General features: G+C 60.4%; 1 protein-coding gene across 1 annotated transcript; it reads left to right on the top strand.

The window, feature by feature from the left end:
* The first annotated feature begins 387 nt into the window (after positions 1-387).
* Positions 388-15,930, top strand: GDAP1L1 (ganglioside induced differentiation associated protein 1 like 1). Its single transcript, XM_085313987.1, has 6 exons — positions 388-724; positions 3,982-4,174; positions 8,881-9,054; positions 11,050-11,147; positions 11,235-11,349; positions 14,499-15,930. Exons 1-6 carry the CDS (start codon positions 545-547, stop codon positions 14,840-14,842), a joined length of 1,104 nt encoding a protein of 367 aa, XP_085170113.1. The 5' UTR covers positions 388-544; the 3' UTR covers positions 14,843-15,930.
* Positions 15,931-17,362: the final 1,432 nt, after the last annotated feature.

Here is a 17,362-nt window from a genome sequence, read left to right as displayed (position 1 = left end):
CCCGCTTTGGAGCCTGCCTGRCGGGCCCCAGCGCGCCCCTCGGGCTCCCGGCGCTACCGCAGCGCRGGCGACGCAGCCCCAGTTAGGCAGCAATGAATCCGTCCCCTCTCCCCATAAATAAACCACRGGATCCCTACGGAAGCGGTGCTGCTGCTTTGCACGCAAGGCTGCGGGCGGGATGCTCGTTTTAAGGCTGGTATCTACCGGTGTAAATGCTTATTACCTATCTGTCAAATCTAAAAGAGTCAAAAAAAAAAAAAAAATCGCAGTCCCTGCTGCAAAACGTCGCTGTCGAGCTGCAGGGGTCGGCGCTGCCCCGATTCCCGGCTCGGCAAGCAGGCGGCAGGAGCAGCCGCTGCTGACTCGGCTGCTTTAGGGACCGGGGAGGCGGCCCGTTTCCATGGGAGCCCGGGAGCGGGCGGCTCGGGCCGCCGGCGCCTGCTCCCGCCGCCCGGGGTGATGCTGGCGGCAGGAGCCATGTGATGCTGGGTGGTGCGGCTCGCCCCAGCCCGCGAGCGAGCGCGCGTCCTGCTCGCAGCCCGCCATGGCGACTCCCAACAACGTTACTCCCACCAACTGCAGCTGGTGGCCCATCTCGGCGCTCGAGAGCGATGCCGGCAAAGCCAAGGAGGGGGAGGAAGACCAGGACCCGGCCGACCCCGCGCTCRGATCCCGGGAAAGGCTGGTTTTGTACCACTGGACCCAATCTTTCAGCTCACAAAAGGTAAATCGCACGGCCGCGTTCCCGGGGAAGCATCGCCTCCAGCATCCAGGGCACATCCTCGCCGCCGGGGCCGGGCTCCGCTCCCGGCAAGGACGGCTGCCGGGCAGGCAGCAAGGCAGGCTGGGCAAAGCGCGAGCGCTTTTGTGCCTGCATTTCTGCATTTTAACAGGCTCTGCCGGGGAGGGGGCACRGCGGCCGGAGGCAGCGGGCTGCGGGCGGGGGAGCAGCTCGGCCAAACCCCGCTTACGCTTTGGGGTCGGCGTTTGCACCGGGAGCCGCCTCTGCTTTGCGGCCACCTGCACCCCGAATCCCATCGACTCGGCGTGACACCGAGTGCGGACCGAGGCCCGGGGTGGGGTGGGGGAGGCGGCGGGGGGCAGCGGCGGGGGGCAGCTCCGGCGCTCGCCCCGGGGCCTGCGCATCCCGCTGCGAGGCTCCGGCCGGGGAGCGGACCGCGGGCCCGGCCCCGCGCCGGCCGAGGATTTGCCCCCGGCTCTGCAGCAGCGCGCCGGCAATCCTGCTCCCTGGGCGCCCGGGTCCTTTCAAGGCTGCTACGCTCGGCTCCCGCGGCTGAACAACAAGAAATCACCTTTTGCAGGTGATAGCGAGCGTTCGTTTTGCAGCAGCGCGGCTGTGCACCAAAGCTGACCTTCCTCTCCTGGCCCCCAGCAGCCCCTGTGCTTCTCGAGCTGTTAATTGCATAAGGGGGAACGAGGTATTTCGAGGGTATCTAGGGGAGCACGGAGCTTTTGTGCACGAAAGGGCGCTGCCGAGCCGGTGCGCGCCTCTCCCCGCGCCCGGAGGGGCCCTGGGCCGCCCTGCGCGGCAGAGCACGGTGCCCTCCGCGCGGCGGGGCGCCCATGGCTCCCCCCTACACCCCCGCTGCCCGGGGGGCCGCTCTCGCCGGCCCGCAGGAGAAGCCCCCGGCGGTGGCGGCGTCCTGCTCCCGGCCCCCAGGCGCAGCTCCCCCCAGAGCTGCTGGCCGCCCCCCTCGATGGGCGCTGGAGCCCGCGGGCAGGCTCCGAGCCCTGCGGCGGTTTGGTCCCTCCTTCACCGGGAGGGATGCGTCTTTACGGCCAGTTTCGGGGGGTTTAAAGAAGMCGCCTCAGCACAGCACGTGCCGGAGGTGCCAGGACCAGCCCGCGCGGCGCAGGGGCCGAGCAGGCGGGCGAGGAAACGGCTGCRGCATCCGCCGCTCCTCGCAAGGCCGGCAAGGTCCCGGCCGCCAGCTTCTGCTTCGTGGCAGTGCAGGGGGACGGCGGGAGCTCACGGCTCACACCCAGGATGGTCCCCGCTGGGTCTGGCCGTAAGCCAGGAGGAAAACACCTAGAGCAAGGTGCAAATGTGGGAACCAGGTTTTCACTTGTTTCACTTAAAAAATATATATATATTTAATTTGTCAAGCCGGTAAATAATTAATGGCTAATTCCACAGGAAATTCGAAGTGCTTGTAGAAATGCTTATATTTGTTAAGTGGTATTTTTAGCTGCTCCTAGGTGGAAGAAAGCAAGGGCTTCTCCTTTTCCRAGCGGTTCTGTAGGAAGCGGCTGCCTGACATCCCTGCAGGGTTTTATTCTTGCAGTCTGACATACTCAGCGCGTAACGGTCAGCCTTCTTTAAAACCCGGGTGCCTAAAACGAGGCCCTCGAGCACGAGGCCGAGGGGACGCTTCCCACGGCGGGCGCCGCGGCGCGGGGCGGAGGAGACCCCGAGCGGCGCTGCCCGAGCGGCGCTTCCCACGGCGCAGGCCGCTCCCGAGGTGTCCTGGGGGCTCCGCGCCTGCTCGAGGGCCCCCAAAGCAAAGCATTTCCCCTGCTCCGAGTCTGCCCRGCAAAGCCATGAAGCCCACCCCACGAGCAGCACCTACCTGAGCTGCCATCGCCACCCTCTGCCGGCCGCAGCACCCACTGGTGCGAGGGGAAGCATTGCTGCTGTCTCTTCCTCCTCCTCCTCCTCTTCCTCCTTGGGTCTCACCTGGGCGCTGCCCGCAACATCACTGCTGATGCCCCCCAGCTGGGGAGCTGCCACCTGCCCTCCCGCAACGTGGGCCGTGCTCGGCCCGCTGCCGCCGGGACGCCTTCGGCCCTCGAGGACCTCCGWTCCCCCCCGGTGACTCGGCAGAGGGAGGACGGCGGCGGCCGGGCACGCCATGCAGCCCCGAGGCTCGCGCGGCTGATCTGCCGCCGCCGGGACTGCGACCCGTCCTGCCTGCGTGACGGAGACGAGATCCTGCGAAGCTGGGGTGGTGCCTGGCCTGAAACCGCACCGACCTCGCGTCCACCTGGGACGGGGGGGACCCATTAGGGCGCTCCGCACAGCAGCACCTGCAGATCCTCTGGCAGCACGTGGGTGCCGGACCCCAGAGCCGAGCTGGGGCACGCGCAGGGCACCCGCGTGTGATGCTGCCGTAGCACTCAGCACGCGTCGCGCCTGCCACGCCGGGGCTGAGCGCCGCGCACGCGGCCGGCAAAGCCCGCGGCGCCGCCCGCCGAAGAGGCGCGTGCAGCTGTCCCCGCTGGGCGTGCGCGGCGGACTCGCGCCTGGACTGCTTGCACCGCCGCCCGCGCTGCCCCAAAGTACCGAGCCCGGGCCTCGGCAGTGGCCGTGCAACACGCACGACGAGCTGACTTAGGCAGGCAGGTGTTGGGCATCTCCCTTTTCTTCTTCCTTTGATACCTGGGGGACAGGCTCGGTGACTCTTTGGTTGGCAAAGGAGACCTTGGCTGGAGATGACTTTTTTACAGGGTAGTAAATGAACATTCACATTTTCTTCCTTGTGACGCTTCTGGGAATGGAGATACTTGTTTGTTGCCCAGATTTTACTGCTGCCCCACACTACGAGGGGCTTGGCTTCTTGCAGGGAGGTTGAGGAGTCTCCATTTGGCATGTGTCACAGCAGGCCACCATGGTTAAGTGCCAGTGAGGGACACCAAGATGCAGTGGAAGGTCAGTGTGGCTAGGTTGCTTCTAGGGCTTTTGGAGACCTGGTAACCCTACCTGCACCTTCCTCCTTAGTTAGTGAGATATGGGGGCAGACATTCATAGCAGGTCTGCTTGGCATATTGACCCTCATGTATCCATAGCACAGGAGGTGTCCCTACCCCCCGAGAGGCAACTGCAGGGTGAATCCTCTGCCCTGTGGTGGAGGAGGCAGCTGGGGACAGTCAGCATTAGTAGCTGAGTGTCCCTGACTGGGGGCCTGTGGGAGAGCTGGAGATGCGAGACCAAGCTGTTTCTGCTCTGGCCTCCCGCTCTAGGTCCGGCTGGTGATCGCAGAGAAGGGGCTGCCATGCGAGGAGCGGGATGTCAGCATGCCCCTAATGGAGCACAAGGAGCCTTGGTTCATGCGGCTCAACCTCGGCGAGGAGGTGCCCGTGATCATCCACAGGGACAACATCATCAGTGACTACAACCAGATCATCGACTATATGGAGAAGAACTTCACAGGAGGTAAGGGCAGTGGGCAGAGATGTCCTGTCACACTGGGTTTGGGGGGCTCTTGAGGCCTTATTCAAAGATGCTGTTTGCTAAATGCGTCTGCTTTTTCCTGGAAAGTTTCAGCTTCTCCCTAAAGAGCAACAACCAACCAACTCTCCCCAGACTTTKACATTTTGCTATGAAAAATGAAGAATTTCCAGTAGAAATCCCCAAGGGTCCTTTTGGAAATGCTGCTGTGGAGCCTGGGAGGAGTTGTGGCTGTGTCTCCCTTTCTACTGTAGAAGCTACGCTCCCAGCCGCGGTGTGCTGGAGCTGCTTACCCGGAAAGCCCACCCCGCTGCGTCCCAGGAGGCACAGCCTGGCTGAAATATTTCTGGTTTTGCCCGTGTTTTTCTTCCTCTGCAGCAATGCGGAGGTAATACCACGTCTGTAGCACAGGTAGCAGCAGGCGCTCAGGTCGTATCCATAAAGCGTGAGCCTGTCTCCTTCCTTGTGCGTGGAGACCTGGCACCAGGAGATGGAAGGAGCTGTGAAGACAAGCCCTAGTGCCCCCACTGCCCCTGGTCACAAGCAGTTGCTATCCAAACCCTTCTTCCAAAACCCTGGTATTTCTTGAGGTGTCTTGCAAGGTTTCCGTGCCCTTAGCTTTTGGCTTGGCTGTAAGAGCTTCCTTTTGAGCTATTTTAGACTCTAACCCCGCCGCAGCCCACCCAGCTGATCGGTGCGAGTTTGGCTCCGCTGTCCCTCTCCTCAGAGAGAGCAGAGAGAGCCAGATGGGATCTGGACGCACACCTAAATGGAGCCTAGCTGTAAGACAGCTCTCAGTTAAACCAAAAGGCTGCCAACAAAATCAGCCCAAATCAGATGTTAGCTTTGGATTTTCCTCACTGCAGTAACTGGGGATTTCTGCCATTAACCCAGAGGACACAAACATCTACAAAACTACAGGTCTTCCCCGGGGCGTCCTGACACCCTGGCTCTCTGTGCTGCCAGTCTCCACTTACATCTAGACAACTTGGTGGGTTTCAGGTCCTCAGCGTTTGCTGGCTGAGCACGCACGACGGCTTTTCCCGAGRAACGTTCGTGGTGCGGCAGCAGGATCAGCCCCGGAGGGGAGCGGTGCTGGTCCCCGGCCGGGGCGGCCCTGAGCCCACCAGCCGCGACCAGGGAGCGTTTCAGAGGTTTTGGTGTGGGGCCGGGGCTGCCGGCGCTACCTCCCCAAGCAGCCATCCCTGCGGCGGGGGGACTGGGGGGGCCGCAGCGCTGCGTCGGAGGGGAGGGCTGGGACGAATCTGCCCCTTTATGGCCCAGCAAAGCTGGTGGCACCAGGCAGCGTGGAGGAGGAGGTGGCACAAACCCGGAGTGGGGGAGAGCGGCCCCCTCACCCCTCCACGGAGCCGGGCGGCCCTGCACCCCCCGTGCCCGCTCCACCTGGACGGCACTCGAGGCCGCTCTCTGCCCAGCCGCGGTGGCGAGCGGCATCTCTCCAGCACCTCCCGAGTCCCCTTGCCCTCATTTTCCCGCATCTGCGGGCTGGCAGGCTGGGATGCTCCACCAGAGAGACTTCAAAGCTTAGGAGGGAGCTTTGACTGCAGCATCACGGCGCTCGCCCCAGCATCCATCACCCATGGAGCAGAGACATCAAAAACATCTCAAAATAGCTCCTGAAGCACGGGCGTCTTGCCAGCTCAGCGCTGTCCTCTGCCGCCTTCCCTCGCCGCCCCGAGGCGGCGTGCAGCAGAGCCGTGCCGTGTCCCATGAGCAGGGCACGCGCGGCCACCGCCTTGGTGGACCCGGTTGGTCCCTGCCGCAGGAGACCCCGCACTGGGTGGCCCTGTGGCGGAGAGACGTGGCCAGTTTCCCACCGAGCAGGGGTGTTCCTGGCCGTGAGAAGCCGAGGTGGGGCGTTCGTGGGCCTCACCTGCAAAGGGCAGGAGAGCCGGCGTATGCGGCAACAAGCTGCCACCAGCAGGAGACATCAGCTAATTTGGCATTGGGGAGCAGCTCTGGGAGTGGTGGATATTTATAGCTCTTCCAGGGGATCTGGGCAAAGAACAGGTGGGAAGAGGGGAGAGCGGCTCTGTCAACCCTTGCAATGCTGCTCTTCCACTCCAAACGAACGTGCARCTCCGTGGGATGTCCCCATCCGTGCTGACAGCGGTTCCTCCTCACCGCAAACATCCTAGAGACTGAAAACCAGCTCATTTGCTGAGCAGACCTTTCCTGCCTTTTCCTTCTCCCTCCTTCCAAAACATAATGAGTTTTTTCTTTGAAAGTTTGCATCAAAACCTTTCCACTGTCACTTGTGGTTCATTGCCAAAGAGGAACACGGTGCTCTGTGCTTTCCCCATAATGTGGAAAAACTCCTGTCTTAGAGGTTTTCCAGCGAGGTGCATTTGCTTACCGTTCACTGAGAAGTGCTACAGGTGAAGCACAGGGGAAGAGGGAGCCAGGCCCAGAGCGTCACTCCTCCTTTCCAGATTATCRAACTCAGGAGTCATGGACTGCCAGTTTTAGCTGGAAAAAGTATTATCACAATGACAGYGTGTCCGGCTGAGGTGGGATCACCCACCCTGCAGAACCACGTGGAGCCTGGAAATGCGTTTAGATGAAGGGTGGATTTATGGAACTTTGTATTCTTCAGGACTTGGAGGCTTTTTCTGCTAGTTACGTGCACTCTGAGGGTCAGCTGTTGTTAAAGGGTATGTGCTAAGCAATATTCTTCTTTCCCAAGAAAAGCAGTGAAGAGCATCAACATGCTCCGTTTAAGGGTCCTTTTCACCAGGGCACTGCCCAGGAGCAGCAAGAACCAGCTGTCAGCTAGCTGGTGGCAACATGTCTTGGTGCCAGGCCRCAGGGTGGGGGCAGTCCTGAGCTCCCAACCCAATTGCACAACCTCCAAAATCTGCCCRGGTGCTGCCTCGGGACTAGGTTCCACCAGCTGGTGACCGTCTATCTGCAGCAGCACCGTGCAGCCCGTACGTGCAGGCGCTCTCGAGGGTGTGAAGGCAGCATGAATGTCACCCCACCAAACTGCCTTCAGACCCTGCTGAAGGATGCTGGCCCACAGCCAGCATGAGTTGTGGCCTTTTTATCTTTTGTGTTGGTGCTGGATGGGACAGTCATTCTCAATGTGCTGATTTCCAGCCTTGGCACCAACCAACGRGATGTTGGCTGGGTGCCATGTGGAAGGAGCACACAGGCTATAGAGTGGTTATTATTATTTCATTCAGCTGGACACTTTTTTTTGGATGGAAAATCCCAGTTTGGAGAGCTGAAGTTCAGGCATCTCTATATGGAGGCAGCTAAAGCAAATGAACAGCCCATGAGCTCCAAAAGCTGGAGGACCAGCTCCCCTTCAAGGAGATGACAGTAGTGCTGATAACCACCGGGCAGAATGACCTGAGTCTAATGCACACACGGAGACCAGCAGTGCTGACAGCTCATTTAGTGTAGGGACAGAATTAGTCCTCCCTCAGCCTCCCAGTGCTTTGCAATCTAATAACACCACCACGAACATCAATAACGTTGCATCTGCAACACGGACAGCACTCAAGAACACCGTCCCGCTTCCAGGATTCAGCTGCTTGCCTCAAAGGGCGGCTGGGCACCTCTCTGGGAGCTCTCCAGACCTCCAGCGAGCTTTGAAAACTCCCTGCATCAGAGGAGCGAAGAGGTTTGCGACACGGGGGCTGCCAAAACGCCCCGGCCTCATGCCCAGATGACGGCAGGCGGCCCGTTGGGGTGGCCAGCGGTCGCCCGTCGTCTCGGACCAAGGACCCGGCCTGCGGTGAGCTCTGCACTGCAGGCAGCAGATGGACAACCTGGTTTACTGAGTCCCAGTGGTAAATTTACTCACTGCCCGTTAACTGCGCTCTGCAAAAGCCGTAAACATTTATGATCCCATAAAAATGAAGCTGATATTCTTGGGGGAGACAAAGGCAACATTCCCTTTACTCTGGTGTCAGCTGCCCTGTATTTTGAGCTGCAGGAACGATAAAAAGAGCGTGCTACAAACTGCCATCCACACAAGATGAGGCAAACCCAGGAGGCGGAGGCCACGCAGCGCCCGGCCGGGGCCGCGGGACGCGCCTGCCGCTTTGCCACCAGCTCCCACATCATCCATTTTGCATGGCGTTTTCCAGAAAACCCAAGGAAATTGGTTGCCTCATTCCAATTGGTGTAAAGAGCGCATCATTCGGGAGATCCCCACCTCCAATTCCTGAATCTTTGCTCTTCTCTGCCGAGAGGGAGTATTTCGTTCCCTTTTTTGAGAGCTGTGAAGCCAAAGTGTGCAAATTCAGAGCCGGCAGAGCTGACACGTTTCGTACGCCGAGATCCTTGTAAACTAGGAGCAAGGAAAGAGCTTTGGGCGAAGACGTGYGTACGCCCGGAGCTGCGGGTTTGCCCTTGGCTGCGCGGGGGCTGGCCGGGTCCTGGCACAGGCAGGCGGCACGGGGGCATCGACTGCCCGGCTGGGAAGCGGCAGAGCCGCCTGCGGAGTAATTAACGCTTTTGCGGGGGTGCTGCCGCCGGGCTGCGGGCGCGCGGCAGGGGGTAGCCGACAGCCGAAGCGGAGGTGCTGGGCGCACGCTCGGGGTGCGGGGCCGAGCGGGAGGGTGCAGAGCGCCGCCGCCGCCCCCGCCCCGGGGGCAAAGCGCCGCGGCCGCCAGGGCTGCCCGGCCTCCYGCTAACGCCTTTCCCACTCGGCATTTCAGAAAACGTCACCCAGCTGATCCCCGAGCCGGGCAGCCTGCTGCACGCGCGCGTGCTGCAGTACCGGGAGCTCTTGGACTCGCTGCCCATGGACGCCTACACGCACGGYTGCATCCTGCACCCCGAGCTCACCACCGACTCCATGATCCCAAAGTACGCGACCGCTGAGATCCGCAGTAAGTCGCCTCTGCAGCAGGGCTGCCTAGAGCCAGCCTCCGGCGGGAGGGCACCGAGCAGCGCCCCCCGGGAGCCCCGGCCCGCTCTCGGGGTCTCCCCCGTCCCCGGCGCGGGCGGGGGGTGGGGGCTGGCAAGCGGCAGGGCTCCGCGGGGGCTGCGGGGTGCCGGCGAGGCGCCCGGCCCGGGGGCGGCTGCAGACTCGCATGCTCTTCTCGGCCCCGCTGCTTTCCGGGGAGTTTCTCTCCAAATGCCGGGCCCCTCCGGATCAGCTATTCCGCCTTACCCATGGCGTCTCCCACGCGGCACTGACCCGGGGGACAAACCGTGCCCTCTCGAGGCGGAGGGGGTCCTGAAAACGCCAGTCCTCCTTCATCTCAAACCGCCCTCTCCTCTCGCCGGGGGCTGCAGCCAGACCTGGGAGGAAATTTGCCTGCCGAGCACTCAACGCCCCGGCGCATCGCTGTGAACCGCCAGGTCCCGCTGTGTTTCGGTGGCAGCACAGACCCGGCGCGGGTCCCAGCAGGGCGGACGAGCCGCGCCGGGGCAGGCGGGCAGGGACCCTTGGGGCCACCCCGCCAGGGCCAGAGAGCAGCCCCCTACCCGCCCGCTGGCTGCGAGATTGCCCCGGCCCCACAGCCGCTCTCCGAGGGTCTCTGCAGGCCCCCGCGTGCCCGGGCTCGCTCCGTCCGCGACGGCACGGCCCCTCGCCCCACCGCCGTGCCCGTCCGTCCTCGCTCAGCTCTGCCGCGGCTCTCTCCCGCGCGCGCTGCCTCCCTGCTCTCGCCACGAACTTTAAGGACGGAGACGGGAGCCTACGGAGGGCTTGGACTGCAGATACGGGATGCATCTGCGTAAGATTGTCCCCCCCGACCTTCAGCTTTACGTCACCCCTAAGGCATTACTGCGCACCTTGTGTTTATTCTTCCGTTTACTCTTTTCCCTCCCCGGGAGCTCCCGCGTGCAGAAAGCCCCCCGAGGGCCCGAGGGGGCCCCGGGGGGCCCGGCCCACCGCCCAGCGTGCCTCCTGCGCGCTCGCACGCRCCCGTCCGCGTGCACTCATGATACAGCCCGGGCTTCTGGCTTATTTGTGCACCTCGTTAAAAAGAAGTCAGCTCCCACCGTTTCTTCTGAACGCGCAGCCTGGCTGCTTTGCTTCAATGTCCCCGATTTCGGGTTACACAAAACAGTGACTCAGCACCCGCTCAGCGCTGCCTCCGCACCGCTGGAGCCCGCCCCGGGTCACTTAGCCGTTCTCAGCTGCTGTCAGCAAGAAATCAGAGCCCAACGCGCGCCGCACGCCCTACCGCGCAGCAGCCTCGGACCTGCCGAGGAAACCGCCCCCCCTTCTGCTCCGGCCCCGCTCCCCACGGCACGAGCGTCGCTGCCGGGAGGCGGCGAGGGGGGCTGGCCRGCAGCGCCGGGCACCAGCCCCCCGCCCGAAGCTGGCCTCTGCCCCCAAGGGTTTGTGGCCCCCGTTCGCGCCCTCCGACTGGCAGCCCCGCGGGCAGGCACCAGCTGCCGCCTGGGGCGTTGCAAATGCCCAGCAGCTGCACTGCGCTTGCAAACCCCTCTGAGTTGAAGCTCACCGAAGGGGACCCCGGTGGCCTGGCTGTCGAGGGAGGGCTTTGCTCCCCGTCTCGCCTCGGGGAGGGTTTGCTCCCCCATTAACTCATGGCGTGGTCGTGGTGGGGCAGACCCACAGCTTCCCGGCTCCAACCGGCTTACGCTGCACGGAAAAAAAATTACTGCTGTTTGCATGGGCCTGGCAGCTGTTGGCAGCAGCGCTAGCGGTACTCTGGCCCTTGTTGCAGGGTTAAGTCAGAAATTTGGCCCATCTGAGGTCTCCCGGCTGCTCGCTGCAATGCCGTGGTGCTGCTTCGCCTCCGGGTATTTCGTTCCGCGGTGCAGGGTCGGCCTTGCTCCGCCGAACACAGGCGCCGCCTCCCCGGCGGGGAGGACGCGGCTGCCCAGCCCCTCTGTCCCTCCGTCCGCAGGGCACTTGGCCAACGCCAGCACGGAGCTCATGAGGCTGGACCACGAGGACGAGCCCCAGCTCACGGAGCCATACCTCTCCAAGCAGAAGAAGCTCATGGTGAGTCGGTCGCAGCGACGGGTGGCTCTGGGTGCCGGGAGACCCCCCCCCCCGCCCCGTCCAGCCTAACCCGCCGCTCCCCCCCAGGCCAAGATCCTGGAACACGACAACGTGAACTACCTGAAGAAAATCCTCGGCGACCTGGGAATGGTGCTGGACCAGATCGAGGCCGAGCTGGAGAAGAGGAAACTCGAGTACCAAGGTGGGCTGGGGGCTGCCGCGGGGCGTCTGCGAGGCGGCGGCCGGGGGGCAGCCCCACGGCGGCTTTGCAGGCGACGGCACAACGTCCTCGCGGCTGCTCCGGGCTGCTCCTAGCCAGAGCGGGCTCGTGGTGGCCCGCGAGGGCGTTTGCCCGCCGTAGGTCATTCGAGGGTGCCCGGTTCGGGAGGCAGCGGGGACGTTTTCCGCCCGCGGGCCACCCCGGCAAGCTGCCCACGAGCCTCCCGCCGCCTTCCCGCGGCGCCGGCTCGTCTCGGCTCTTCCCATTGCAACATCTGAGCGGGTTTTGCAACGACCTGTGGCTTTGGGCAGGCTGCCCTGCCTCGCCCCTCTTTTTTAGGGAGAAAACCATCCCGCGGGAGAAGCGAGCGGCTCTCCGGAGGTCACGGAGCAAGCCCGTGGCGGAGCGGCCGGCCCTGGGCCGGCTCGGCCGMGCGGGGCCCGCGCTCGGGGCAGCTCGGGGGGCAGCACGGAGAGCCCCGGGGGCGCCGAGCTCCGGCCCAGGGCCGGGGCTTTGCCCAGCGCCGGCGCGTTTGCAGCGGCGCCRTACCTTGGCCAGGTTGCACCCGCTCTCGCGAACCGATCCAAGTGCCGGTGAGGAAGGTCCCTCGTGCCGGGAGCGAAGGGGCTTCTGCTGTCGGCTCCGCCGTTCGCGCCAGCRCTGCGGCCGCCCCGCAGGAGCCCACGAGCCGCACGGCAGCGGTCCTGCCCCCGCTGCAGGCCCCGACGCGCAGCGATGCACGCAGGGCACGGGGTGCAGCGATCCGGCAGCCCGGAGGAGGAGGAGGAGGAAGGTGGGGGCACCCGGCAGAACCAGCTGGGCAACCCCCCCGCAACAGGCGCCGAGCTCAGCCCGTGCCAGCCTCCCGGGGCCACCGTGTCCCGCTGCRGGCGCGCAGGGGACGAGTCGCCCCGGGCTGCTGCCGCCCTCCCCGATGGAGCTGCGCTGGTCCAGCCCCCGCGTCGCCCGCGCGCTCGGAGCCTCCCCGGAGCCTCCCCGGAGCCCAGCCTGCCGCGGCTCCCTCCGGGTTCGCTCTTCCCAGCCCGGCTCGGGGAGCAGCCCCACGGACCCGAGAGGCACGGACAGCGCCTGCGGCACGACTGCTCCCCACGCCCGCCTGGTTCGTGCGAGCGGTTTGTCCTCTTTACCCTTGTAACACGTGTTTTCCAGGCTGGCACCCTGCAGGACAACGGCAAAGCCAGGCCAGGAAGCCCCGCCTGCGGCCGCCCCCGCGACGCCAAGCGCGCTCCCTCCCGAGGGTGCTCTCCCCAGCCGCGTGCTCATTCCCGCGCTGGCCCCTGCACCCCGGTTTGCCGCCTCCTTCCCCCCCTGCCGCCGCTCCGTTCCCCTTCCCCGTGGGCCTGAGCATCCCGCGGGTGCCCCAAGCTCCCGGCAGCAGCATCGCCCAGCAATTCATTAGGTGACTAATTAGGCACAGGCACTACCCGCACTTGGGCTATGCCACCGGCAGGACTAGGCTGGCTGCCAAGCCGGTGCAAATGAGGTCGGGTAATTAACATTAATTGCAGGGCTCTGGCCTCTCCAGGCAGCCCGCCCCTCTCTGCCCGTGCCYGGGCAGGGGCGCGAGGAAGCTGCCTCCGCGCAGACGGCCCAGGGCACGGGAGAGCCCCGCGGAGCCCTCCCAGCGCACGGCGCCGTTTCGGGCTTGGACGCGCCGGAGGGGACGGAGGGGACGTTCTCCCTCTCGAGCCTGGGAAGGGCAGGAGGGGCAAGGGCTGGGTTCCCGCTTCCGAACGCCTCTGCCGCCCCGGTTTGCTCGCGCCGGCTGGGAAGCGCTACGCGCCCCAGCTGCCGCTTCGCGCCCGGCAGCGATGGCCCGGGGCACGGTCCCTGGCGGAGGACAGGCCCGCGAGAGGGGTGCTGGGGACTCGCGTCCCGCGCTCAGCGGCACTGAAAGAGCACGGGGGCGAGCGTTGGACTCTCCTGGTCTGAGCTCACTTCTTCCAGCCTAAGGACAGCCAGTTTTCCTGCTGCACATCTCTCTGGTGACRTTCTTTCCAGGGTCACCTGCCATCGGGTGCCTTCAGTGCCGTGTTGTCTTTCCTCTTGCCCAGCATTGACACCAAGCTCTGCTTCCCCTAAAAACCTGGTGCTTGGCACGGAAGCGCTGCTGGCTTTGGTGTCCCGGAGCAAGGTCCCCAGAGCCGGAGAGGGGAAGGAGGCAGGACCTTCCCACCGGTGCATGGCGAGAGCGGCCAGGCTGGGCTGGCTCTTGTGCAGTCTCATTCTTCACYGAAAATAGTTTTAATTCCCAAGGATTTCTTACATCCCTAAAATAGGACGTGTTAACATGACACTCCTAAAGCATCTCACAATGCCCAGCAGCAGCCAAGGACAAATGTTTTTACTCTCCCTGAGCACTGACACAGAGCAGAAGTGGTCACTGCACCAGATCCTTCTTCAAGGGAAGCCAGTGGCTCTTTTCCAGGGACCTCCTGGCCAGCAGGTTAGGTAAGACCTGCCAGCTAGGCAACTGCAGACCCCAAAAGAGTTTCCAGTGCAAGTCTCTGCAGAGCCAATCAAACAGGGCATTTTAGTTCCTGGCTCTCCCAGGAACAAACATCTCCCTGGATCCACAGGCCTGAAAGGAAACAACTGACCTAGACACAGTCTACAGATCTGTGATCGACTTCTAAGTTTAGGAAAGCAAATTCCCATGCTCCCAGGCTGGTTTCCCAGGGAGTCACCGGGAAAGGACTGACTTGCTGACACCTGCACGGCCGAGCGCTGCAGCAGCTCAGCTCCCACGCTGGGACTTCAGCCCAGCCTCGGTCGACTAGCCCAAGCCATGGCGCAGTCTCCCACTGCTCTTGACGTGCGAGGCTGCAGAGACGGCCAACAGATCCATTTTGCAGACAGTGATTTGTATCTTTGTGTGGGTTGTCACTGGTCACCTCATGCTCTCAGCCTTGTGGCCCCACATATCCTTCATCTCATAGCCTGACAGATGGGCTCTGATCTCTCGGTACTCCAGAGAGCCGAGAACAAAGCACGTCAGGTCGGATCCAAACTCCTTTGCTTTCGTGGATCTTTTGAAGATCTTAAAGGTCTTTAAGTGTCCACCCAAGGGCTTATTCTTATTCTACCTATTCTGTGCCTTCTTTCTCCAGGGCAGAAGTGTGAACTTTGGCTCTGCGGATGTGTCTTTACYTTGGCTGATGTCTTGTTAGGAGCTACCTTGCATCGCCTCAAGTTTCTAGGACTCTCTAAGAAATACTGGGAAGATGGCAGCAGACCTAACCTACAGTCCTTCTTTGACAGGATACAAAAACGCTTTGCCTTCAGGAAAGTTTTGGGAGATATACATACCACGCTCCTCTCAGCAGTGGTACCCAATGCCTTCAGGCTGGTCAAGCGGAAACCTCCCTCCTTCTTTGGAGCCTCCTTCCTTATGGGATCTCTGGGGGGAATGGGATATTTTGCTTATTGGTATTTAAAGAAAAAATACATCTAATACTGGCTGCTTGGTGTTTAGTTTGGTGTCTCTGTGCTGTGTGAAATTATGATGAAGCCTCAGTAACTGTAATGAAATTTGAAGCAAGGTATGAATAATTATATTGTTTAATGTAACATTCCATAGTCTAGAAGTAGAAACGTATACTGCAAGGAAATAAGACAACAACAAAAAACGTGTCGACTTGTAAATGCCTTTTTTAGGTTTAAGTATTCAACTCTAGAGAGGTGTGTGCAGCGCTCAGGGGCCACAGGGCTCACCCACGCCCACCGGGAAGCAAGGCAGCCTCCGGAGCAGGCCAGCTCCAGTGGGAAGTCTCCTCATGCCCATGCTAAGCAACGGGACGTGGATACTCAGGCCTCTACGTTTATGTGTTCAAATCGTTCACCGGCCGCATTTCACACACGAGTAGCCTGGAAGAGTAGGCTTCTGAAAGCCGCCCTATTGCTGTGCTCAGAGGCCTCTCCCGGGAGAGGGAAGACACAGCCAGTTGGGGCAGGGTGCAGTAGCTGGTCGCAGTCGAGGTGGATTAATGTTAATTATCCATTTTTCTATTATTTTCACTAAAGAAATATTTTTTATTGAGCTGTTCTTAGAATGTATCCACTTTCTACATCTGGTTTTGGTGGGTTTTTTCTTTCTTCTTTCTTTCTTTTTTTTTTTTTTTTTAAGATTTAATGTCTGCCTTTAACTAAACCCTGCACGTTTTTGTTAAGACAAATAATTCTGACTTCCATCCTGAATTTTGTCACATGAAAGGGATAATCACTATTATTAACTTTAGCCTTGTGGCTCTTTGCTTTGAGTTTCCTTTCATGGATTTGCAAAACATCTTTCACCGACTGAGCATATTGGGACTCTGAAAAAATAYAACCATTTTCAGAACTTTTCAGCACTTTCCTGAAGACACTTTGGCTTTCTCTTCCGTTGGGGGCTCTTTTCTGTCATTTCCTCGCTGTGTATTTTCTTAGAGACACTTCTCACAGAATCACATTTATCACTTTCTTGTGCCTTTTGCATGTTGGAAAGATAACGGGCCTCACTGCTACYCATGCTTTGAAAACTGCGATCCTCAATAAACCATATGGGAGGAGTAACTGCTTTACATTTCTAAATGTGTTCAACATCCTTTTAGTCTTATTTCAAAGCATGCCCATGTGCAGAGCGAYGTGCAGGTGGTTTGTGCCATTTCTCATGCCCTGCATTGGTATGAACCACACGTGGAAACAATACACGTTCCCCTTCCAAGGCACGTACTTCTGRGAGCGCTTGGCCTCCTAGGACCTTCTCCAAATGGTTCTCAGAGCGCTCCAGTGCTTCCTAGCAAGCTGTCTCCAGGCTTGGTAACTTATGCCAAGCATAGCTGAACTGATGGGAATTGCCCTGCCTCCGACTCAAAAATGATCTTTCTGCACTTGAGAGCTGCAGGATCTCCCAGGAGCTTTGGTGCTCGATACAACCTGACAGTCACGGAGTTGTGAGTATTTAGCAGGAATTACAAGGGATGAGCACACAGGGCTTGGACAAATGCAAAACTCACACTGTGCTTGTCATGACTGTATAGGCTGGTCCGACACACTTTTGGTGCGCTGTCACCCATGCAGCACTGACCATGGCACCTCCCAGTGGTTAGGCCCACACTTCTTCCTCTTGGTGCATGAGAACCTCGCGGCACACACAGGAGAACCCAAATCACCACCCGGCAYGCTGGCTGAGCACCTACGGCTTGCGCTGTCCAGTGCAGACACAGGTTCTCACAAACATGGCTGCATATTTGCTTTATAGTATCGACGACTTTGGAAGAAGTAGRTATTTTGGTGCATTTTGAGGAGAGGGACAAGAGGGTCTCCCAAAACTATCCACCTTACTAAGTCTGAAAGGTACAAGAACATACACTTCCTACACAACAAACAACCCATGGTCCATCTGGTCCAATAGTCAATGTTAAAYCCCCCCAAAGCAGCTATATATCCACACTGACGTGAAATGCTTGCCTTGTCACCCTCCCTTCTGCCTTAGTCAGTTTTCTACATACACATTCCCTGGTGATTTCAAAGAGCTGATGCACACACCAGGTGTAGAAAGAAATATTAATAGAGCTACGACTCCAGGAAACCCAGGAAATGAGAAGAAATATTTCCACAGTTCCTGAGATTTTGCCTTGAGGTTGGGACAGAGGAAAGATTCTTAGCAAGATTGGCATTTGTCTCTTTTTCTTTTTAAAAGAAAAAATAAGTTTTAAATCACACAGAGTACATCAGAACTATAAACACTGCAGAATATATATTTTTGTTTTGGAACACACTGCTACAATGCAAATATTACAAGGATGCCAAATAGAGCCAACAGCTAGAACAAGGCACGGGTCAGTTCAGGTCAGTGCACGTGCAGTTGTCCGTCACGGCGCCCCACGCGTGCCGGGAAGCCACAGATGCCGTCGTGGTCCGTTCTGTACAGGGACCTCAGTAGACACTGARGGGACTGGCTAGTAACATTCACTAACAGGCCTTTGTTTTGGAG

This window comes from Rhea americana, unplaced genomic scaffold (genome assembly GCF_003343005.1).
Source record: "Rhea americana isolate MKP2758 unplaced genomic scaffold, rheAme1 scaffold_4, whole genome shotgun sequence".
Lineage (NCBI taxonomy): Eukaryota > Metazoa > Chordata > Aves > Rheiformes > Rheidae > Rhea > Rhea americana.
Note: the sequence above shows the minus strand (reverse complement) of the source record. Positions and strands in the feature narration are given on the sequence as shown.